This window comes from Nesoenas mayeri (assembly GCF_963082525.1).
Source record: "Nesoenas mayeri genome assembly, chromosome: 7".
NCBI lineage: Eukaryota > Metazoa > Chordata > Aves > Columbiformes > Columbidae > Nesoenas > Nesoenas mayeri.
The window spans coordinates 7872850-7892847 of record NC_137551.1 but is presented as its reverse complement, the minus strand read 5'-3'; the positions used below and the strand labels follow the sequence as shown (position 1 = coordinate 7892847).

At 43.5% G+C, this 19998-nt stretch overlaps 1 protein-coding gene across 1 annotated transcript; it reads left to right on the top strand.

Moving 5' to 3' along the window:
- Positions 1-217: 217 nt before the first annotated feature.
- ZNF365 (zinc finger protein 365) lies at positions 218-16896 on the top strand. The gene is made up of 4 exons (XM_080347680.1): positions 218-1058; positions 11266-11446; positions 13466-13503; positions 16555-16896. Exons 1-4 carry the CDS (start codon positions 334-336, stop codon positions 16799-16801), a joined length of 1191 nt encoding a protein of 396 aa, XP_080203806.1. The 5' UTR covers positions 218-333; the 3' UTR covers positions 16802-16896.
- The last annotated feature ends 3102 nt before the right edge of the window (positions 16897-19998 follow it).

The following is a 19998-nucleotide window of genomic DNA, read 5'->3' as shown; positions in this document are numbered from 1 at the left end:
CCGCACCGCCACCGGGCACCGCCACCAGCAACAAGTCGGGTGAGTGCGGCGACCTTGCGGCCGGCGGAGGCGCGCGCCGAGCCGGGGCCCTGCCCCGCTCCGCCCCGCCCCGGAGAGGCCCGGGAGGCGGCGGCTGCGGCGAGCGGAGCCGCGTCGCGTCGCCGGGGCCGTGCGGCTGGCCGTGCCGGCGAGTGCCTCGCCCGGGCGCCGGGCGGAGATGGCGCGATACCCCTGAAAAAAGGCCACCGGGAAAGTTTCCCAAGTTTCCCGGCGGGGCTGCCCCGGGCGGGCGTGACCGCGGGCTCTTTTCTCCCACGCAGGGCCCGGCGAGGAATGCACGGGGCGGCCCGGGAGGAAGGCAGGCAGCCCTGGCAGGAGCCGCTCGGCAGCGTCAGCCTCTGCCTCCCCTTCCGCTGCCCGCGATGCGGCGACCACAGCCGGTTCCGCAGCCTGGCGTCCCTGCGGGCGCACCTGGAGTACAGCCACAGCTACGAGGAGAGGAGCCTGCTGGGCAGGAGCAGCCTGTTCTCCCCGCTGAAAGACGCGGAGCTCATCTCCCCGCCGGAGCCCGCCGGCCAGGGCAGCCCGGGGAGCCCCGGCGGTGCCGCGCAGCAAAAAGGCTCCTACCTGAATTTCTGCGATGCCTCCTGCGAGAAGCGCGGGCAGGCTCTGGAGGTGGAAGCCGAGCGGCCTGTCTCCTACGTTGCAAACTATGTGTCGGCCGAGTCCCCCAGCGAGCAGATCTCCAAACCCGGCCTCCCGGGCACTGACTCCAAAGCCTCCTTTGAGGCACACGTCAGGGAAAAGTTTAACAGGATGGTGGAGGCCGTGGACAAAACAATCGAGAAGCGAATCGACAAGCTTACCAAAGAGCTGGCCCAGAAGACAGCGGAGCTGCTGGAGGTGCGGGCGGCTTTCGTGCAGCTGTCCCAGAAGAAGCAGGAGGTGCAGCGGCGGGAGCGGGCCTTGAGCAGGCAGGTGGACGTGGCGGTGGAGATGATCGCCGCCTTGAAGCAGCGGCTCAGCGAGTCCGAGGAGGAGCTTCACCGCAAAGAGGAGTGAGTGGGGAGGCGAGAGCCGTGGCTTTGCGCGGGCTGGCCGACACCTGTGCGAGCAAAAGATGTGAGGGGAGAAGAGGGGGGGACAGTTTGGTTACTTGCTGGTTATAAAAGGGCCTGTCACTCACCAGCTTCTGATCACTGTATTTCTGGAGTTGTAGCCCATGTGACTGTGGCCTCAGCAAGGCAGGTGGCTCTCATGCATGGTTCCCCAGTGACCAACTTCTACACACTCAAATATCTGTGTTGTGTCACTGGTTTCACAGAGTAGGGTCAAGTAGAAGCTATCATTGGTGTGTAATCTGATTTACACTGACAACTCTAATGCACAATCGTTTTAAGAAGAGATGGGTGGGTAAGTGCTGGAGGAGGTGTGTAATAATACCAAATAGCACCTCTTTCCTGAAGTCCTCCCAGCACGGTCAGCCTGTGGAGTGGGATGGTCTTTTGTGCAGCGGTTAAACTGTACTGGAAACGGTGATGAAAAGGCCATATCCAAGTAGGTGTTTCAGATGGACACAGAACCCTGAAACTGGAGTCACTTATATGGGAAGCAGATGCCAGAGTCATTCTGACTAACCTAGGCCATCTAAAAATATGTTTGTGATGCATCCATTAAATATGTATTGGTAGGTGATATATTATTTATACGTGAACTACTTAGTTTATTCAGCACTTGCTGAAACCTTTCAGGCTTTTTGGAGCAGCACAACTTTATTTAGAGGAATGCACATGAAGGGCCTTGGTTATCGAGTGCCTCTAAACCAATTCATCAGCTTACAAAGGGAAGAAGAGAAGCGCTAGTTGCCATGACGCTAATCTTGGAAGAAATGAGAACGGTGGTGTAGGAGTTCAGTGTAGGAAGTTTAGAGGGCTTTCATCATTTCTTCCTGTAGTCTAAGTACTGGAAAGAAAATATGATGATGGCTCCTATATCAGTAGGAGTTATCTGATGAAGTAGTGCTATAGATTTCCCAGGAAAGGGGACAGCAAAGGTGGTGGGATTTGAGCCCCTGTGGTCTGTATCTTCCATGAAGGGATATGCAACAGAATTGATTCCTGAAATATCAGGTGATCCTCATGGAAGAGAAAACTGAAGGACTCCAGATGAAGCTAAAGATAATAGTGGAACTGAGATTTGAAAGTATGCTGGAAGGAGGCCATGAAGATAACTTAGAGTTTGAAGCAGTTTTGGTATTCCCATCTTGCCAAGCTCCCCTTATGGGTTCTTTCTCAGTGTGATTCATCCCATGTGCTACAGAAAAGTATCTTAGCGAGGAAGGGATTGCTCTGTGGAGGTCCTTCCTCCCTCTGCAGACTAAGGGGGGACCTCAGGTGAACAGCCATCTTAGGCTAGATGCTGAACTTCAGATATCAGAAGTTAAGTGGTATGAATCTTACCCCAAACTAAACACAGAATGTGCTTATAAGATTGAAGCCTTGAGATCCACAGGAAAAACATGACTGTCAGGAGAAAGCAGAAACCATTCAGTTGAGCAAAACCAGAGTTCTGCAGTGCAGCAGAAGAGCTCATGGAAAAAGAGGGTTATCTGGGTAGAAAAAATGGGTGTGAGATGGGGAGAATTGCAAAGGAAACTGATCTGTGAAAAGAACAAGGCAGCAAAAGTTGCAGTTTTTAACTACGTTAGGAAAAGGCATGAGGAAGAGGCTGCTTGCCCCCTTGGCAGACTGCTTACTACCAGCAGTGGCAGGCTGTGGCTCTGAGAAAAGACTGAATACAGAATGAGAGGAAAAGTGGGGATTTACTGTCCTTCGCACTAGGACATTGCCAGACTTGGGAAAGGGGCAGGAGCTCAGAAGATTGCTGTTATAATTCTAGCCATCTCCAAAGGAGAAGGGTGAATGCATAAGCAGATGAGGAGGCAGCTCCTAAGTCAGTGTTACAGGGAAAACTGAAGGTTATTTGACTGGTAAGAGACACTAATGAGAAGAGGCAGTTGCACAAGGGACTTCACCTGAGTACCCAAGGAATTGCTCTTGTAGGATTAGCACCAGCTTGCTTCAGCTTTCAATAGAAAAGATAGAAAAACCTTGGGAGCAAAAGTAGCAATAGGAATGAGTGAATAGATATCACGCAATGGTTAATTTCTAATATGTTAATTTCTAAAGGTAAATGAGCCTAATGCTTGCTAGTGGGTGGGATGAAAGAATATCAGCCCAAAGTACGGAGGGGAAGAGGGGGGAGTCATTGTATGTTCTTGCATGTGCCCGTGCCTGGCCCCAGAGCATTGTCTCAGCAGGCACTATGAAGGTCCTCTGGGGAGGCTGGGAGGGCAGACAGGGTGTAAAAATAGGTAAAGTCCACTTAGAAACACTGAAAATATGTAATTTTTTTCTTGTTCAGATGATTCCTGCGTTCCCCATCTTGGGGATAACAAGGAATAGTGCCATAGAAAAATGCACTGCACGGCTTCCCAATTAAAAGGTCATTGTATGATTAGCAAATTGAGAAGGAAGGTAGGTATAAACAATGTTTTGTAAAAGTAGGACTACTACTTCTAAGGGCAGCTTTTTGGATTTGAATGTCTAAAAGTGCCTGGGACACTTACTTTGTGCCAGTAGCAGAGAGGCCCTGGATGGCAGAGGGGAGAAGAATTGATGCTCGTGACTCTGGTAACAACAGTATCACTTGTCTGGTTTTCTCATGGGCTATTGGTAAATTCTGAGACCTGTCTACATATTCACTCCTTTGTGTGTTCAAAAACTTCATTTGGAGTGCCGAGAAGCCTTTCTCCTTCAAAAAAGGAGGATCTCAACTTTGGCTTTGATTTCTGGAAGAAGTCCAGATGATTAGAAAGCCAAACAAGACTGCTTAATGGAAATTGCAGAAGCAGGAGTTCTCACTGCAGATTGTGGAAAATCAAAGGCAGCCCTTGGGGACTGCTTTGATACTTGCTAACCTTCAGAAATAAATGCTTTCATCAGTTTCTTTGGATTTTTTTTTTTTTCCATAAGCAGTCTTGTGAATATGGATATTTTTCCCAAAAGTAGCATTGATACTGAGCAACTGTAGCTGAACATTTGTTCCTCAGAAAAAGAAAACACCTAATTTTCATCCTATTTCTAAGAAAGTAAAAGAAACCCATCTTTCTTTGGTCTCTGAATGATTGCCCCCTCTACCAGAGATCATGGAATGGGGTGCATGGGAAAAAAAAAGTAAGGGTTTGTAATAAATATGCATTTCTAGATGTCAAAGGGACTGAAGTATGACTACTAGAGATCAGTCTGAGGGTTAAAACAAACAAAAAACACAAACAAACAAAAAACCACACACAACCCCAAACACAACAAAACTCTAAACCAACAAACTGTCTGAAAGAGGAAAAAAAATCTAGTCCAAGTCTTAGATAAGGTCACAAAAACTATTATTTGGAGGCTCTGTAGAGAAGCTGACTACTTTTATGGGGATCCCTTCAAGTAATTATTGAAAAATAACCATGTTTTGATAAAGAAGGTACAGGTGTTTATACTGGGCTCATACTGGAGTGTACTCCATATACAACTACTTTGTCAGTTTCTTACATGAGTGGACAATCACTGTTGGAGATAAAACAGCCCCATAATACTGAATTTAATAGTCCAGTTTATTTTCATCTTTACAGATTGTGTCCATATAATCCAGGGACCTGTCTGGGCTATTAGGCTAGACCTGCATCTACCTGTAAGAATGAAAGAATGAATGAAATATAGAAGAGGATGCAATTGCAGGTTTAACCATCACTCCTGACCTACAAATTTGCTATGGAAAAAAGAGGGAGTTGGTATTTAACAAATCTCTTTTACAGAAGGGTGTACGAGAAGTTGACAGAAAAAAAAATGGACAAACAAAAACAAAACAAAAAACCAGGACAATTGCACTTTGGATAATGGTTTTGATTTTGGACCCAGTTGTGAAGGCAAACAGGAAAGCTAAAGGAAAGGAAGAATGTGCATTAGCAAGAATAATTTGATTAGGAAGCCCCACGAAGACTTAGGGAGGAGAAATCTAAATTCTTTGTTTAACCACTTGGGTTTCTGGAAGGAGGAGATGGAGCTCTTCTAGGCCTGAGGCCTAGCAAAGCCTCGGCAAAAGCCCAGCGTGGCAAAGACAGACATCACACTGCTGTGACTCTCACTGAAGTGACCTGAGGTCACTTCAACTTGATGGAATTTCATTCCTGCTTCCCTGTTCTACCTGCAAAAGCCCCTGGATGTCCTGAGCCTCTGCTTGGACCAATCACGTGAGATAGACACATAAAAACTGCAATCCACCAAGTGGCCACATTGTCAGACGCTGGCTTCTCTGGTGTGTTCTCAAAAGCAAGCAGCAAGGCTGTGAACTTCACAACTCCATAGCGAGTAAATTTTTCTCAGAGTTACATTGTCGTTGCTAATTAAAGTACTAATTTCAAATGACAGCACAAGGAGGTTTTACTGTTTACTCCCTTATTCTGTGTTGGTTTAGGCAACTAGCAGGCACAAAGAGTTTGTAGGGTCAGCAGGGTTACTTCTTTAGACTTGTCAGTTGATATGTTTGTTTGTTTTAAATAAAACCTATAGCAGTCCAACAAAGTCCAATAAGGCAAAGATGTCTCTTTAGTTAAATTTTATTCCTGCTCCCTTACCAAAATGGCTGTGCTAACATGCACACAGGTACATGCTGTTACACTAGTGGGATGCCCTTGTGGAGATGAGATTTGGTGAGGAACAAGACAGGTGGAGATAGCACAATAGTAGTAATAATGCATAGTTGAAGTAGTCTTACTCTAAGCACGGGAAAGTGTTACAGAAGTCACTCTTGTGTCATTTATTCTCATATTTAGAGAGTCAAAAGGCCAAAGCTTTTTCTTAGTACTTGGGAAAAAATGGAAACTGGATGTTGTAGAGAAGCAGACACAGCTACCAAAAGCATGTCCCAGTTCACCAAGATGCCTCACTTGGGCCCTGGGCAGTTTTGATGACTGATGGCTACATGGTCAAGCTTTCAGCAGAGCTGCTGAGCAAATGAATTATTTAATTAGAAAATATGCCCCAAAAGGGATTATTCAATGTTTGCTGAAGGAGAAAGCAACTCAGAGTGAATACTGTGATCTTAAAGATAACACAGAAGCCTGCCCAAAGGGAATAAGACTGCATTGAACAAGATATCAAGAAAACCACTGAAACTAAAATCAGCTATGAACTTCTAGAGGACACCAACAGGCTTGTTTCTGGTGGAGATGTTTTTTTAGTATGTCTGAACAGGGAAAGCTGTTATGGTTGTCAGCTGGAAGCTACCTTCAGCAGTGACTTAAACCATTTCACTTGGTGAGCATTAATGTAGCAAGTTGACGTATCTCTGACAGTAATTTCTTCAACGAGTCTAATGAATTTGTTTTGAGACTGTTTAGTCATGTCTCTGCTCTGGTATACCCTGCAGTGCAAGGGCTACTTCAGAATAGCTGTGGTGGGGAGCAGTTATTCTTGGCACTGCCTTCACCTTGAATTTGCAGGTAATGGAACTATCTGTGCAAGAAATGTCTCGACAATGAGATTAAGAGTTGGCTTGTTAGAGGTCACTGCAATTTATGCTTTAAAACAACAGCTTTTCTTAAAATGCATGTTACAGTTATACAGCAAAACAGTTTTGATTTTGCTCTAAGAATATGACCACAACTACATACTGTTCTTCCACCCTCATTTTCAGATGGTCCCATTCCTTCTCGCCCATTTCCTTTTATCTTCCCACTCAGGAGATTACTCCCCGCTCCAGTTGCACTGGTTCCAGTGTAGCATGACTATCCCACAGAAGGGTTCTGTGAAATAAAGCATTTCATCTCCATACTGTCACCCCATTAAGTTCAGGGCTCAGATCTAGAGCACAGCCCACTGAATGGCTGCAACTGGTAGGACAGTAACTTTCAGAAGGGAGGAGGTGTGAACCTCTTAAATCGAATATGCCGACAGTGGTACAGGAATGTGAAACAGCCTAATGAATAACAAATAGCAGCCTTCAGGCAATAACAGCAGTGGGATGATGGATGAGGTCTGTGGTGTTCATACTTAATGAACGTACATATTTTAAATATTTTCAACAAGTAAATCACTTGTGAAATTTTCACAAGTAAATCACTTTACTGCTTACTGTAGTAGGAACTTTCGTATCTTCAGGTAAAATAACACTAAGTATTGGTTTTCTATCGATCTCAGGCAGAGTTATTCCAAGTGCAATTCTCTAAAGGCGTTTGATACTTGGGTGCAGAATCTTTGTAGAGCCTCATGCTTGTCTCCACCTACAGAGCAGCTGCAGGTGTCAAAGTTGCTGTAAATAGTCCTGGGACCAGTATTGTGCATGTGTAGGAGGGCTCGGTCACAATGTAAGAAATCATTAGTCCTTCCTGTCAGTTGTTAGGGAGCTGGAGCTGTCCCAGCCTCTGTGGATCACATGCTTAACTGCTGAAAGCCACACCAGCACTAAGGGCATCTGCAGGGTCCACATGCCAGCAACTGCTCTGGTAAACACGGACTGCAGCTCAGTAGTCCTACAAGGAGCGCTGTATAATCTAGTGGTGAAGGCAGAGGAATAAATGTCACCTAGTCAGTCTGTGATTTGTAGCTTTATTTACTGCAGCTGATGCTGTTTCATGACAACAGCCCCCATAAAGAAGAACTCAGGAAAAGTTTCAAGGCAGGCTATCTGCAGTTTTTCTATGAGGGCAGCTAGGCTGCAATTGGAATGCAAAACACCAAAGTATTAATAGTTAAGTCTGGTTAACTATAACAGGTTAATATTAAAATAGTAAACTGTGAGCAAACAGATGAGATCACTCCGCTCTCCATTACAGAAGTTTACAGAGATCTGAGCTGCACTGAGCATCATCTATGCTGCTCAGAAGGTGTAGGGGCCGGATCAGGAGTTCACAGTGCTACAGCCAGTGGAAGGGGTCTGCAGGCTGACAGGCAGAGAGCAGTGAGAAACAGGTGATGCTGAGAGCAGAGGAGTTCAAGGACAGTTAGTAACTCTATAAAACCTTTGCTTAGTATAGCTCCAGATGTAGAGCAGTCTGCACAGGGTAGCAGAGACCTCTTCTTAGAAAGGGCAAAGCTTCGTGTCTGAGCCAGGCTTTAACAAATGGCTCCTGCTTCAGGTGAGCGCTGCTGACAAGGCTGTTCTGTCAAGGCACAGAGCCCAGCAGGCCCACGGTGGTTTATACCTCTGCCAACTGGGCCCCACAATATTCACGGGCTCAGCTTCTCCCTGACTTTGTGAGGAGCAGCATCTGACCTCTGTGAACATCCATCTCTCCACAAGCTTAAAAGCAGAGAGTAAAACATAGAAGTCAATATCATATAATCTCCCTAAAATTGGCAGAGGCCTGGAAATATAAACTGAAAGTAAAATAAAGAATATAAGCAAAAAATCATCACAGCTATCTAGAAATAGAATTGAAGGGAGAAGGTCATCAGTATGGCTAAGAAAAAGTCTGGGCAAACTACCAGATACAAGAAAGACAATTAAACAGATAAACAGCGGCTGCAGGAAGCCACGCAAGTTCTTTGAACCATTTCCCTGTTGTTCATGGTGGGAGGAGGGTAAAAATTCTTCTGGGAACTTCCTTCAGGTAACCAAGGCACAGCCAGGGCACAGAGCGAGCTCTCTGAGGAAGAGGTGGTGGAGCAACTAGAGACACTTATTAGCGGTCACACCTCAGAGCTTGATGTTGTTCTTCGGAGAAATGAGAATGAAGTGGAAACAAAGAAAGTTGCTGAACTAATGGGAGTGCTGTTTATCAGGACAAGGTGTGTGACCGAGACCTAGTAGGTGGGTATAGTCTGGCTCCTGGCTTTATAAAGGGAATTTGCAGAATGCTGGTACCATTTCAGCTGAAAGGAAAAGTTTTAGATAAAAGTTATTAAAGGCAGATTCATAGGCTGTACAGAGGCAGCTAAACAAACAGAGAAAAAATTATGGAAGTGCTACTGCTGCTAATAACAATTCCTACAAATGAGGACACGTAGGATGCCAAGTTACCTTGAGTAGTCTAGAAAGCAAGGAAAATACTAGGGAATTTATTGACACTGTGTTTCTGTTTTCCTCCTGGTAGTGACCAAAGTCTTCTAGAAAAAAACACCGCTTCCCTCTGCCCCCCATAGCACAGCTCACCAAGGAGATACTTGTAGGAAAGGAAAATTTGTGGGTGATTTACTCATGCCACGGAGAAGGCGACTAATGAATGATTTTGAATTGCCTTTGCTGACACAACTACAAACATTAGCATTCATGAAAATGCCACCCTTCTAAAAACAAATGCCAAGGCCTCAATGCTTGTGGCCTGCACTGCGGCGGGATGCACAACGACGGTGGCCTTGGAAGGTGCCTCATCATGGTGACCCAGGCCAGCAGCTCCCGCTCTGCCCCAGTGTTTCTGCAGCACAGCAAGTGTCCCGGCAGGCCGCCACAGCTCGCCTTCCTCACACAAAGGGTGGGGGACTGGGACCTGAGCTGCTGTCCTGCTGAGCTCCCTGCCCGCTGTCCAAGGGGAGCCTGCCGGAGTGCCAAGGTCTTGGAGTGGCTACTACCCCAACAGAACTACAGATTGGCATAATGAAATCGAAGTTACAATGCTGTAAGCATGGTGAGAATAAAGGCCTAAAATTGTCCTTAATGAGTTTAGATTGGCTTCTTCCTGAGCGTTCTTCAAGCTTTTTATTACCGGGTCTCTCTGGGCAAGCTAATAGTCACAGAAACTGTACAGAGCCTTGAAATGGAATGGATTAGCTGACCTTAATAAACAAGGTACCTCTCTGTTTCTTAAATCAGATTGTTTAAGATAATATAGGTTAATAATAATTGATGTTCTTCATCCAAATAATAAATGCTTTTTTTTACCTCATTCTTGCTATCAGGTCAGGTGCACAAACAGCCTCTTGCTGAGGTCTGCTGTGGTTTAGGGCAGGCAGACCTAGCCTGAATCCCAAGTGGCAAATGGCCATAGCTGACCGCTTGTGCCTAACTCTTCTTGACGCAAACCAGCTCACTGTTAGAACACCAAGACTGTGAAACCAGTTAGCTACAACTATACCAAGTTAAAACAAGGACATGCAGAGAAACTTTGTGTGTGTTATAAACAAGCTGAGCCTGAACGGCTCTTACTGCTACAAACTCTTTCCTAGTTTCTGCTTAAAACGTTTTTTCCTCAGGCAATGCATTATTTTCACCAAGCAATCATGCCCTTTTCATTTGCTAAGCACTGGTTCCCCCAACTCCCACCCCTCTGATTTGTACAAAGCAAAAATTAACATGGTTTCATTGGCAGAGCAAGAACTCTTTATCCAGGTGTTTATTAACTGGGGGAGTCCTACATGCTTGGACTTGCTATTTTTCATAATATGTGCTTCAGTCTATAACCAAACTTCTCCCACCCAGAAACTCCTGATACCAGAGGTGCAAGCGGTGGCCTGATTACCCATAGTAAACTGATAGTATGCAGAGCACTTAGAATGAGCTATGTTTCAGTGCAGAGCTGGGACCTTTTACAATCAGCAGTACTATCTGTTTTTTCCAGTCGTATTACCAGACAAGAAACATTTCTTAACTCCTGACCTAAAACTTGCTCTTCCCACGCACACACTCCTTAGTCTGTAATCTGTAGATTATCAGTTATTCTCCTGCGCTCCCACTAGCTCCAGATCATAACGCTGCACTTTGGCATACTTGCAGGATTGCAGCCAAAATTAAGTTTTATGGCCACAGTAGCTCTTTTAAGTTAGGAACCATTCTAGTAGCAACATCAAACTACCATTGTAAGATTATGATGAACTAGGAAGATCAATTTGGGGCTTCATCCACTTTTCTTAGTGTTTCAGGGCTGATATTCACATGGCTAAGTAAAAAAATAAGATAAACTGTCTGTAAGTTGTCTCCAGGTACCTCAAGAGGTAGTGCTCAATGGCATTTCTACCCTGTGGACACTAAAGACTATTTCCAAGAGACATAATAATGTGGCAAAAAAACCCAAACTAACTGCCCATAAACTTAAGTTCAGCATTCAGGGCTCCAGATCTTCCTGTGTCCACAAAAAGGTTGAAATCTTTTAATAGAGGTGAAAGACAGTAATTAGCTACCATGGGCTATCTCTGTGAAAAGCAGTAATTTTTTGACAGTGGGGAGACCAGAGCCCTTCCTATTATTTAAATGTGGCCTCTTTGCAATGTTTCCGTCCTGCAGAGAAGTTGTGACTTTCAACCACTTCCTGGAAGAAGCGGCGGAAAAAGAAGTGCGGGGAAAAGCCAGGCTCCAGCACTTCATCGAGAACCTGCTGCAGCGTGTGGACCTGGCAGAAAGGCAGCTAGAATATTACCAAAATCAGCAGATGGTTTGCAACCACATCGACGTCAGCGAGCACGTGGTAAGCCAGCAAAGTCCTTCACATCATTGTCACCCGCCACCAAAGGGAAAGCGCTGGAGTTTGAATACGGGTGGGCTCACTGGTAAAGGCTCATTGCTACTTCAGACACATGTGGATTTGTAAAATGTTTCTTCAGGCTTGTTTTATTTGTATTTTAAACTACCACTTCACATGGATGAAAGGAGCAGAGAGTGTAAGGGCAGCAGTATGCAAAGATGGGAAAGGAAGAGCAGAGAATAAAGAAATACTTGCCAGATATTGAACTTTTTTCCCCAGCTTTGGCAATTGTTGCTGTTACCTTTGCAAGAAACACTTTGCTTTTTGTCACTTAGTGACCTGGCAGTTTTTTGGAGGTCTGTAAAGATTTTCAGGAAAGTTGTGGATCCCTATAGAGGACATGCTGAGCCTGCTGGCAAGTAGAGTTGCTCTCTGTAGTTACCTATCATGGGACTTAGAAATGGTGAATGGATTCCCACAGGCTTGTCCCTCACAGATTACAAACCAAAGCTATCTGAGCGCTATTTTTTAAAATACATAATTTCTTTGAAAACTCTCATTATTAATACTTAAGCTCAGTATTTTCCCTGCAATGCATTACGTTCATATGGCAATTTTTAGCCGCATGACTTCCAAAGAACACATCAGTTTAAATGAGTACCCTGTACGGCCTGTGTTAAGTACCTTCTTTTCCTGGGAAGCGAGAGGAAAGGTGTTGGGTTATGCCCAGCACTGAAGAGGTGTGTAATGGTGGGAAACAAAGGTTCCAATAGACACTGGGAAGACAACTTCAGGCAAGACCTGAATAAATGTAGATGTGCTGAAATCTAGCACAGGACATCTCAATGTCTGTGAGAACACTGAGGGGGACTGTAGAGATGGGCTTCGGTATTAAATAATCTCACTTGCTCTTGATATGTTACCGGGATCCCAGGCTCAGCAGGCTCCCTTGGGGAAAGCACTAATTTTTGAGGCAGCTGCCTTGCTTTCCGAGTGACTTCAGCATTCCTCCGAAGTCATCCATCCGAGTATTGACCAGCCTGACCTTCAGGAGGTAATTACAGAAAAGCACACCAGGAGATGGCTCCAGACTCCGTCCAAGACAGATGACAAGCAAAGTTAGGCTGGGCAAAAATCCATCTGCAAAGTGCGGACAATACCAGGGACAGAGGGAACATTTACGAGAACATAATCATTTTCAGATGCCAGATCTGACTTCCTTGGCTCAGTGACTTCATTAAATGATATTCAAAGGCTCACTGCTCGTATTACTGATGAGAGATGAGTACAAAGAACTGATTTAGTACTCAAACCGATTTAGGCTGAGCTGGCATGAAACACCTCCTTTCCTGACCCCCACTAAAAAGAAGGACTAGAAAGTGTTTCCACACAGTGAACCAAACTGTTGTAAAAAAATGAAGTCATGCAAAGTTGTGCTGGCACCAAGGCTACGTTGTCGCTAGCTGGGCTCAGGATTTGGGGTGGGAAGGGAGGGAAACACTTGAGTTCTCACCTTCCACCCTTCAGTGCTGCTGGGGACAGAGCCAAGGGCTCGTCACAGGAGTTTCCAAGCCATTGGTGTGAAGGAAATGTATCACTGCAGAATTAAAAGCTTGAGAGATAGTTAATTTAATACATCTTATTCAGGCACTGTCCATTATTAATTATCTTGAACAGAATAATTACTTCTCATTGTATCCATACTGTTTAATCTAATGTGGAATATCTCTACTCAGCCCACACTTCTTTAGTAATTTACTTTGATTACAGTTAGGATAAAAATAATGGGGAAAAATCCAACCACTAGCAACTCACATGTTACAAATTTTAAAAACAGAAGTAAAGACTTGGAGGAGTAATATTCTTTAAAAGCTTTTTTCACTGTCTTGGATATTCTTACAGTTTTAATAGCAGGTGAGAATGGAAATATGATTTTGAAGACTAAATATATTTTATCCCTGTCCTTTAATTACTTGATAATGTAATAGTAATATTAATAACCTGTTTCTGTTTCCTTTGCAGTTTACAGACATTTCATTAAATAAGAAACCCAGATGCCTGTATGTATATATTTTTATTTTTCTCTTACTTAAATATACTAACTTGACGTGCTTATATTTCTGCTTTTGCATTTCACCTTATTCAAAAGCCTGTATCAGGTTGGGTTTAAATCAGGTTCTGTACCTCAGTATGATCTATATTTATGTCATATAGTAAAGGAAAAACAGATTTGTGCTAAATCGAAGCTAAAATCAGATATTCTTTAAAGAAAAAAATCCACTAAATGAATGACTCCTTCCTGCTGACTGTAACAGCCTTGTGCAAAGCTACAGTAGTTGAATCTGTTCAGCAAACACAGGCCAAGTTTCAGCTGAAAATATCTTTAACATTCGGTAGGTAGGGGAGAGACAGTTGTCACTTCCTAACTGACAGCAACACTGTTGACTTAAAAATCACGTGTAAGCAAACAAGTGCCCCAACAAAGCACAGGCACTGCCAGCACCTCAGGTCACCCCAGCAGCTGTCCCTGGGCAGCAGAACTCATTGGGGCTGGCTTCCCGTGGCTTCGCGACTTGGTCATGAGTCCCAGCGGCTGGTTCGTGGCAGCAAGTGACAGCCAGGCAGTGCATCCTCCCTTGGGGTGGCCTTTCTCAGTGGGGACACAAATCTGGGTCTTTTTCCCATTTCTGTGAAACCTGGTACATCACCACAGGCCTGGGACTTCCGCGTCCCTGCCAGATTTGATTGTTTGTCCAGTAGGTTCAAGAATTACTGTAAGACTGAGAGACACATGAATGGGTGGATGGGCTGGAAAATAAACTAAAAATACAATGTATAGCCTAGTGGGCTGTGGCAGGGGCTGGAGCTTTTTGCTCTTTGTCTTGGTTTTGGTTTTCATAAATTTTAGTCCTACCAGGCAACTGGCTAAGTATCCTTTTGCTGATAGGCAGTGTTTGCTTTAATAATTAGCATGGGGCTTTAGCTTTGTTTTTTCTACTTTTTCTTTTTATAGCTTTTGTAGTTTGTTGGGGTTTTGTTTTGGTGTGGGGTTTTTTTGTTTTCTTTTCCCTACTGATTTGAGATTCTGGAAAAAACTTGATTGTCCAAAGTAGACTTTGAATTGACTACATATACACTTTTCAGGCTTCTAGATGTCTTAATATGATTGGATTCAAGGAAAATAGTATTAAAATATAGCCAGTGAATTCAATGACTCAGTGAGATGAGTCCTTCCACTGAAAAGTCTTTGGTCTAAATATAACGTAGTTTGGTAAAACCCATTAACTGCTGACAAATAGTGGGAGTTCAAATGCATATATGAAATTGTTTAAAGGTTTCTGTTTAACTACTGATATTCTTCTCCTTTGAAAAGACACTGTCAAAACTAGAATTTAGTAGTAGCCTTTATTTGGTGCTAACCAGATTAATAATATCCCAACTTGTCTTATGAAGCAGAGAGGATAGAGAAGAGTATGCTGAGAGGTAGGGAAGTTTTGCTTTCCCTATTCTGTGGATGAATCCAGCATTTGCACTCAACACACCAGCTGTTTTTATGAGCTTTAACTCAGACAAATACATAAAACGAGGTTTTAATGATCGGTACCAGCTGAAAAAAATGGAAAGTGTTAACCATCCATCCAGAAAATTCAGAATAATCTCAGAGGATTTGGAGCCTCCAGTGGTTTACATTGTTTGGGATCAATGGCTGGTCTTGCAACCCCTCTTGCTCCAAGGCTTGGTTCCCAGTTCCTTCTCTCCAGTTTCTCCTGGCTGTTTTCAGTAAGTGCCCCACTGAGGGCACAGCAGAGCTTTGCTGATGCTCACCAGCCATTTCTCAAAGGCATGGCACTTCTGTGCCTAAATCAACTTTAAACGCCAGCTCCCATTGTGGAGAAACTAAGAATTAGGTCTCCTGAAATCATGAGACCTGTCTTGAAAAATAACTTATATTTGTGAAATGCAGAAAGGATTGCTCTCAAGTGCCTGTGGCAATGGGGTGCATTTAGTCGCATTAGCTTAGTCTTTCTCCATAATGAAGGAGATTAGGAATATGTTTGAGTAGAAGTTCAAACTCTCACAGTCACATGTATCGAGGAGCTGCTGCTTTCAATGAAGAAACATTGCCCACATCTAGAGCTGGCATCACTGCATTTCATGTGCAGTGACCTGCCTCTTAATTTGTCTTACATGCCTTCTTACCCTGACAGCGAATTAGGGACAGGCGTCCACCTTCTCTACCATAAACTTGTTCAATTCTGGTGGTAACAGCATAACTCAGTGCAGCAGAGGAGCAACTGACAACGCCTCCAGTTAACACCTGCATGTTCTTTGGGAATAAGTGACGTAACTTATACGTAACTTATGACGTAACCATAACAACATCTGAGAAAAAGAGAGCACTACATCTTTTAACAACATCAAAGTAGTGGGTGGTAACAGTGCCCAAGAAGCAGTCATACACTGGAGCTGAATAAAGAATTCAGCTGCTGAACAAAGAACTCAGCTTTGGTATTTAAGCTTTCATACCCTTCTCCCCAGCAATTTCTGTATTCTCCTTTCCTCTTCTCCTGTTTCAGATCACAGCTTAACAGCAAAGCTAAAGTTTCCCTAGATGGGTGGCCAGCACAAAGGCAGGGCAGGGAGCTTCCTGAGCTACTGGCTGTTAGTAGCAGCGCTGAGATCCCACCAAGAAGTTGCTACAGTTCCTGCACCCGCTTTATGCTGTTGCTGGTGCTGTGTGGTCCTCCAAAGCCCATGGGATGTTCATTCTTTGCAGAAGGTTGCCGTGAGCACATACATCTTTCAGATCCCCAGGTCACCAAGTTATGAGAATGTAGAAAGGTCTCAGCACTCCAAAATCAGCAGAATGAAAGTGTAGATGAACGTGGATGAAGAGTCCACCAATAACATGTTAGGGATTCTTATAGTGAGGGATACTTTTGAGTATTGAGAAATGTAATTCATCTTGCAGCTCTGTTTTTAACTTTCAGCCTGGTCCTGTAAAACAAGGCTATTTCTGTCTTCAAAAATATATGGGTTTGGGACATTTTGGGGACCTTCACTTTGCAAGATTGAATAACAGTTATAAAAATCACTGTTATTAATTTCAGGAGCCGAGGAAGTCAACATGCTTCATATAACATCCCTGACACAAAGCCTCATTCCTTTCAAAAAGGAAGAATCTTGTTCAAAAAGGCAAAGGATGAAAAAACCAGCTTGCAGCCAGTGAAATGCTTCTATGAACCTGTTGATTGCCCAAGAGAAATATGGAGAGCACAAAAGAAAGGTGAACCAGTCTGCTCTGCCAGGAAAGTGAGCACAAAGTCCAAGATGGGTAAAAAGGCCAAACCGCTATAGAAACAGTTGGATATGTACAGTAACACAGGAGCTTGGCTTCAACAGAAATAGTATTGAATTAAATTAATCATCCTACTTTTTCCTATCCATCTGGCCATGCCAAAACATATCAGATATAATATATAAAAATATATACAGTATAGAAGGTTTATATTATTAAGTAATGCCATTCCCTCTTTGGGCGCTTTAAGAGAAGCGACGTTCAGTTTACATGGATGTTCTTTTCTATTTATTTATTTATTTAAGCTTATTTTAAATGACTGCAGTTACCTTGCTGGGCAGTACTGTGGCTGTATGTTTAATTATTTTAGTGGCAGCATGTGGCCTGATAATTTATCTTCCATCTGTGCTGTTGCTGAACTCCAGAAGAATCCATTTAATCGGCACCTAAATACTCAGTCTTTCAGCTTCGGTAGAAATAAGATCAATGGTAACTGTTACCTGCACAGACATACTTGGATGCAAAAGATCTGCTTGAGTTACTCGAAGGCTGTTCACAGCAGTAGATTGCTACTCTGGATTTTCTGCCATAAGCCCAGTTGGGCACATTTCCAGATTTTATTACATACATTAAACCGCTCAATCCTGCCATGTCATCTGCTGAGACGTCTTTGGGCTGCGCCAGTGTCTGAAGCGCAGCTTTCGAATTCCAGAAGCTTTATGGTTTGTCCACAAGCACCAGCCTGTGGTGTCACTTGGCGAGGAGCCCAGTGGCTGTGACCGCAGCCCTGAGCAGCACGGACCGCGTGGAGCAGGAGAAGTTCAGCAGGATGTTGTCACCAGCCGTGGTGCAGCAAGGGAGAGGCCAAAGCGACGTGTTCCATCGCGTGGCACCACATCGGTGCCTCTGCGTGGTTTTAGATATTAGAGGCCTTGAACGGCTATGGTCACATCCAAAACCCTTCACATTTTTATCTCTGATAAATCTTAACGGGGCTTAGAGATCCCCGAATTTCAAATAAAAAGCCAAGAGCAAAGAAATTAGAGAAGACTGCAGGACTGGAATGCGCGTGCTTACACTGGTTTGTGCCAATTAAAAGGATCCTTATTTATCAGAGTTATTTATTGAGATGATTTTTTTTTGTGTATAGTATTTTGGTAACATGAATCCTCATGCCATGTTTCCAGATATGAACATCCTGGTGTTGTTCCTGATGAGATTTGTTTTCTCAAGAAAAAGGATAGGTGGGACAAGTCTGTGTAATTTATTTTTTAAATGCTCATAACAGATGTAAATGGTTTTTGTGGAAGGTGATTTTTACAGTATGTGTACAAAGATTTGTGAAAAATGTTTTTCATTTTTTATAACTATGACTGTAAGCAGAAATGAGTATTAACAGACAGTGTATCACTATGATTACTGCTGCAATAAGCCCCTGAGTTCCAATATTTTTAAAGCAGAGGATGACCGATCCATCAACTAGGATCAGCTAACTACAGATGTCATACATTTGTTAGTGTACAGAGCTCCCAGAAAGTGGCAGATAGAGAGTATTGTTAAATAGTGTATATGAAACAATCACATATATGTTTAAATTTTATCAACACTGTTTCAGTAGAAAGTCACAGTGTAAAACCAATTCAGGTATTTAGATTGTAATGATGTTTTAATATTTGTTTAACCGCCTCATGAGGCCCCACTTGGCCTTATGCTGGGCATCGTGTGTGGTGAACAGGAGTTATTAATTGTGTTGCATGGGTCCAGGTCAGATCGTATGTTATGACAACTTCCTTAGGCAAGCCACAATACAGAAACATCCTTTGGTTTCTTCTATTGCTTCCCATATCCTTTTACAAACCCCAAAAAGTTACCCTTTTTGAAGATAATAAAAGTGAACTTTAGAAATATAATAAAGTAAAATATATTAATTTGTTCCTGTATCCACTTGACACTGAAATAATATTTTTATTTTTAAATGCCTATCTACTCTGTTAATCACCAAAGTTAAGTGCAACTACTAGCTCACAAATGAGAAGTTTATTTTATTATCACACCAAAATCTTGACTATAAGTTGTTCTTTTGGGGGAAGAAAAGAGAGTAAAAGAAGTTGCATGTTCCTTGACTTTTCAAATCCTAAATTACAGTTGCTTCCTGAACAAATGCCAGGTTAGTTAATTAGAAAGAAATTGGATTGTACTGTAACCCCAAATAAAAGTTTTTAGAATATAAACATTCTAATAATAAAGATATATTTCTCAGTTACTGTGTCATTTAAATCTGTGAAAATACAATGTGTCTTATAATACAAAAGCCTCCCCAACAACAGAGGAAAAAGAAACAGCAGCCCCTGCTTGGGCTTGTGTTTATTGCTCAGATAAAACACCGCGTCAGTGAAGTTGGACTGTGATCTTTCAAAGCATTACGAATCAACCTGAATGACAGCTACAGCGTTTGCCCACAGAGCTTGCGCGTCACCTGCCCCTCTTCTACTCAGTGACGCTTGAAATAATTCCTGAGCTAACCCACATGGTCAGACAACTTGCCCAAAGCAGACGTGGAAGAGTAGAGGGAAGGGTTAGAAAAAGGAAATAAGGGCCGAGGGGCTCCTGGGGAATGCAGGGGAATGCTGGATCATCGAGTATCTCCCTAGTTACATTGGAAAGAGAGGTCTTCCCCTGAGGGAACCAGGTTCCTGTCCCAATGATAACCCACGGGAGAGGTGCTGTAGAAGACTGGACATGGAGATGAGGTCCCTCTGACACCTGAGAGTCTGAATAACGTTCGTGAGGAAAAAAAGGCTCCTTCCCTATCACGGTTACACAATCTACTAGCTCATTTTTGAAGTTAATGTCTGGTCATTAGCAGAACTTGATGCTGCAAGTGTGGATCATGCCTACGCTTCATGTCCCATTAACAAAGGTGGAACGCTTGAGAAGGATCTGTACTTGCACAAGCCTGACCATCACTGCTGTTAGCTTGGGGGAGCTTTGGGAGGAGAGAAAATGTCAGTTTTAAAACATTTTTTCAAAATCTGAAAACGTTCTGACAAAGTTGACCACTCGTCAATGAATTTGAAGCAGTTACCACATTCTGCCCCTTGAGGTGCTTTGAAGACATCTAGGTGCATTGTATGCTCATAGCAAAGTGAAACTCAGTAGGACCTGGATGTCTCATTCCCATATGCATTTTTTAAATCATACGTTGCCTGTAACTAAAAACATTTCAGAGCAGTATGTATACCAGCTGGACCCTTCC

Excerpts from the sequence above, each read along its gene's own strand:
- ZNF365 (XM_080347680.1), top strand. The coding sequence starts at position 334 with ATGCACGGGGCGGCCCGGGAGGAAGGCAGGCAGCCCTGGCAGGAGCCG. Across the intron at positions 11,447-13,465 it reads TCGACGTCAGCGAGCACGTG|TTTACAGACATTTCATTAAA; the intron begins GTAAGCCAGCAA and ends TTTCCTTTGCAG. Across the intron at positions 13,504-16,554 it reads AATAAGAAACCCAGATGCCT|GAGCCGAGGAAGTCAACATG; the intron begins GTATGTATATAT and ends TATTAATTTCAG.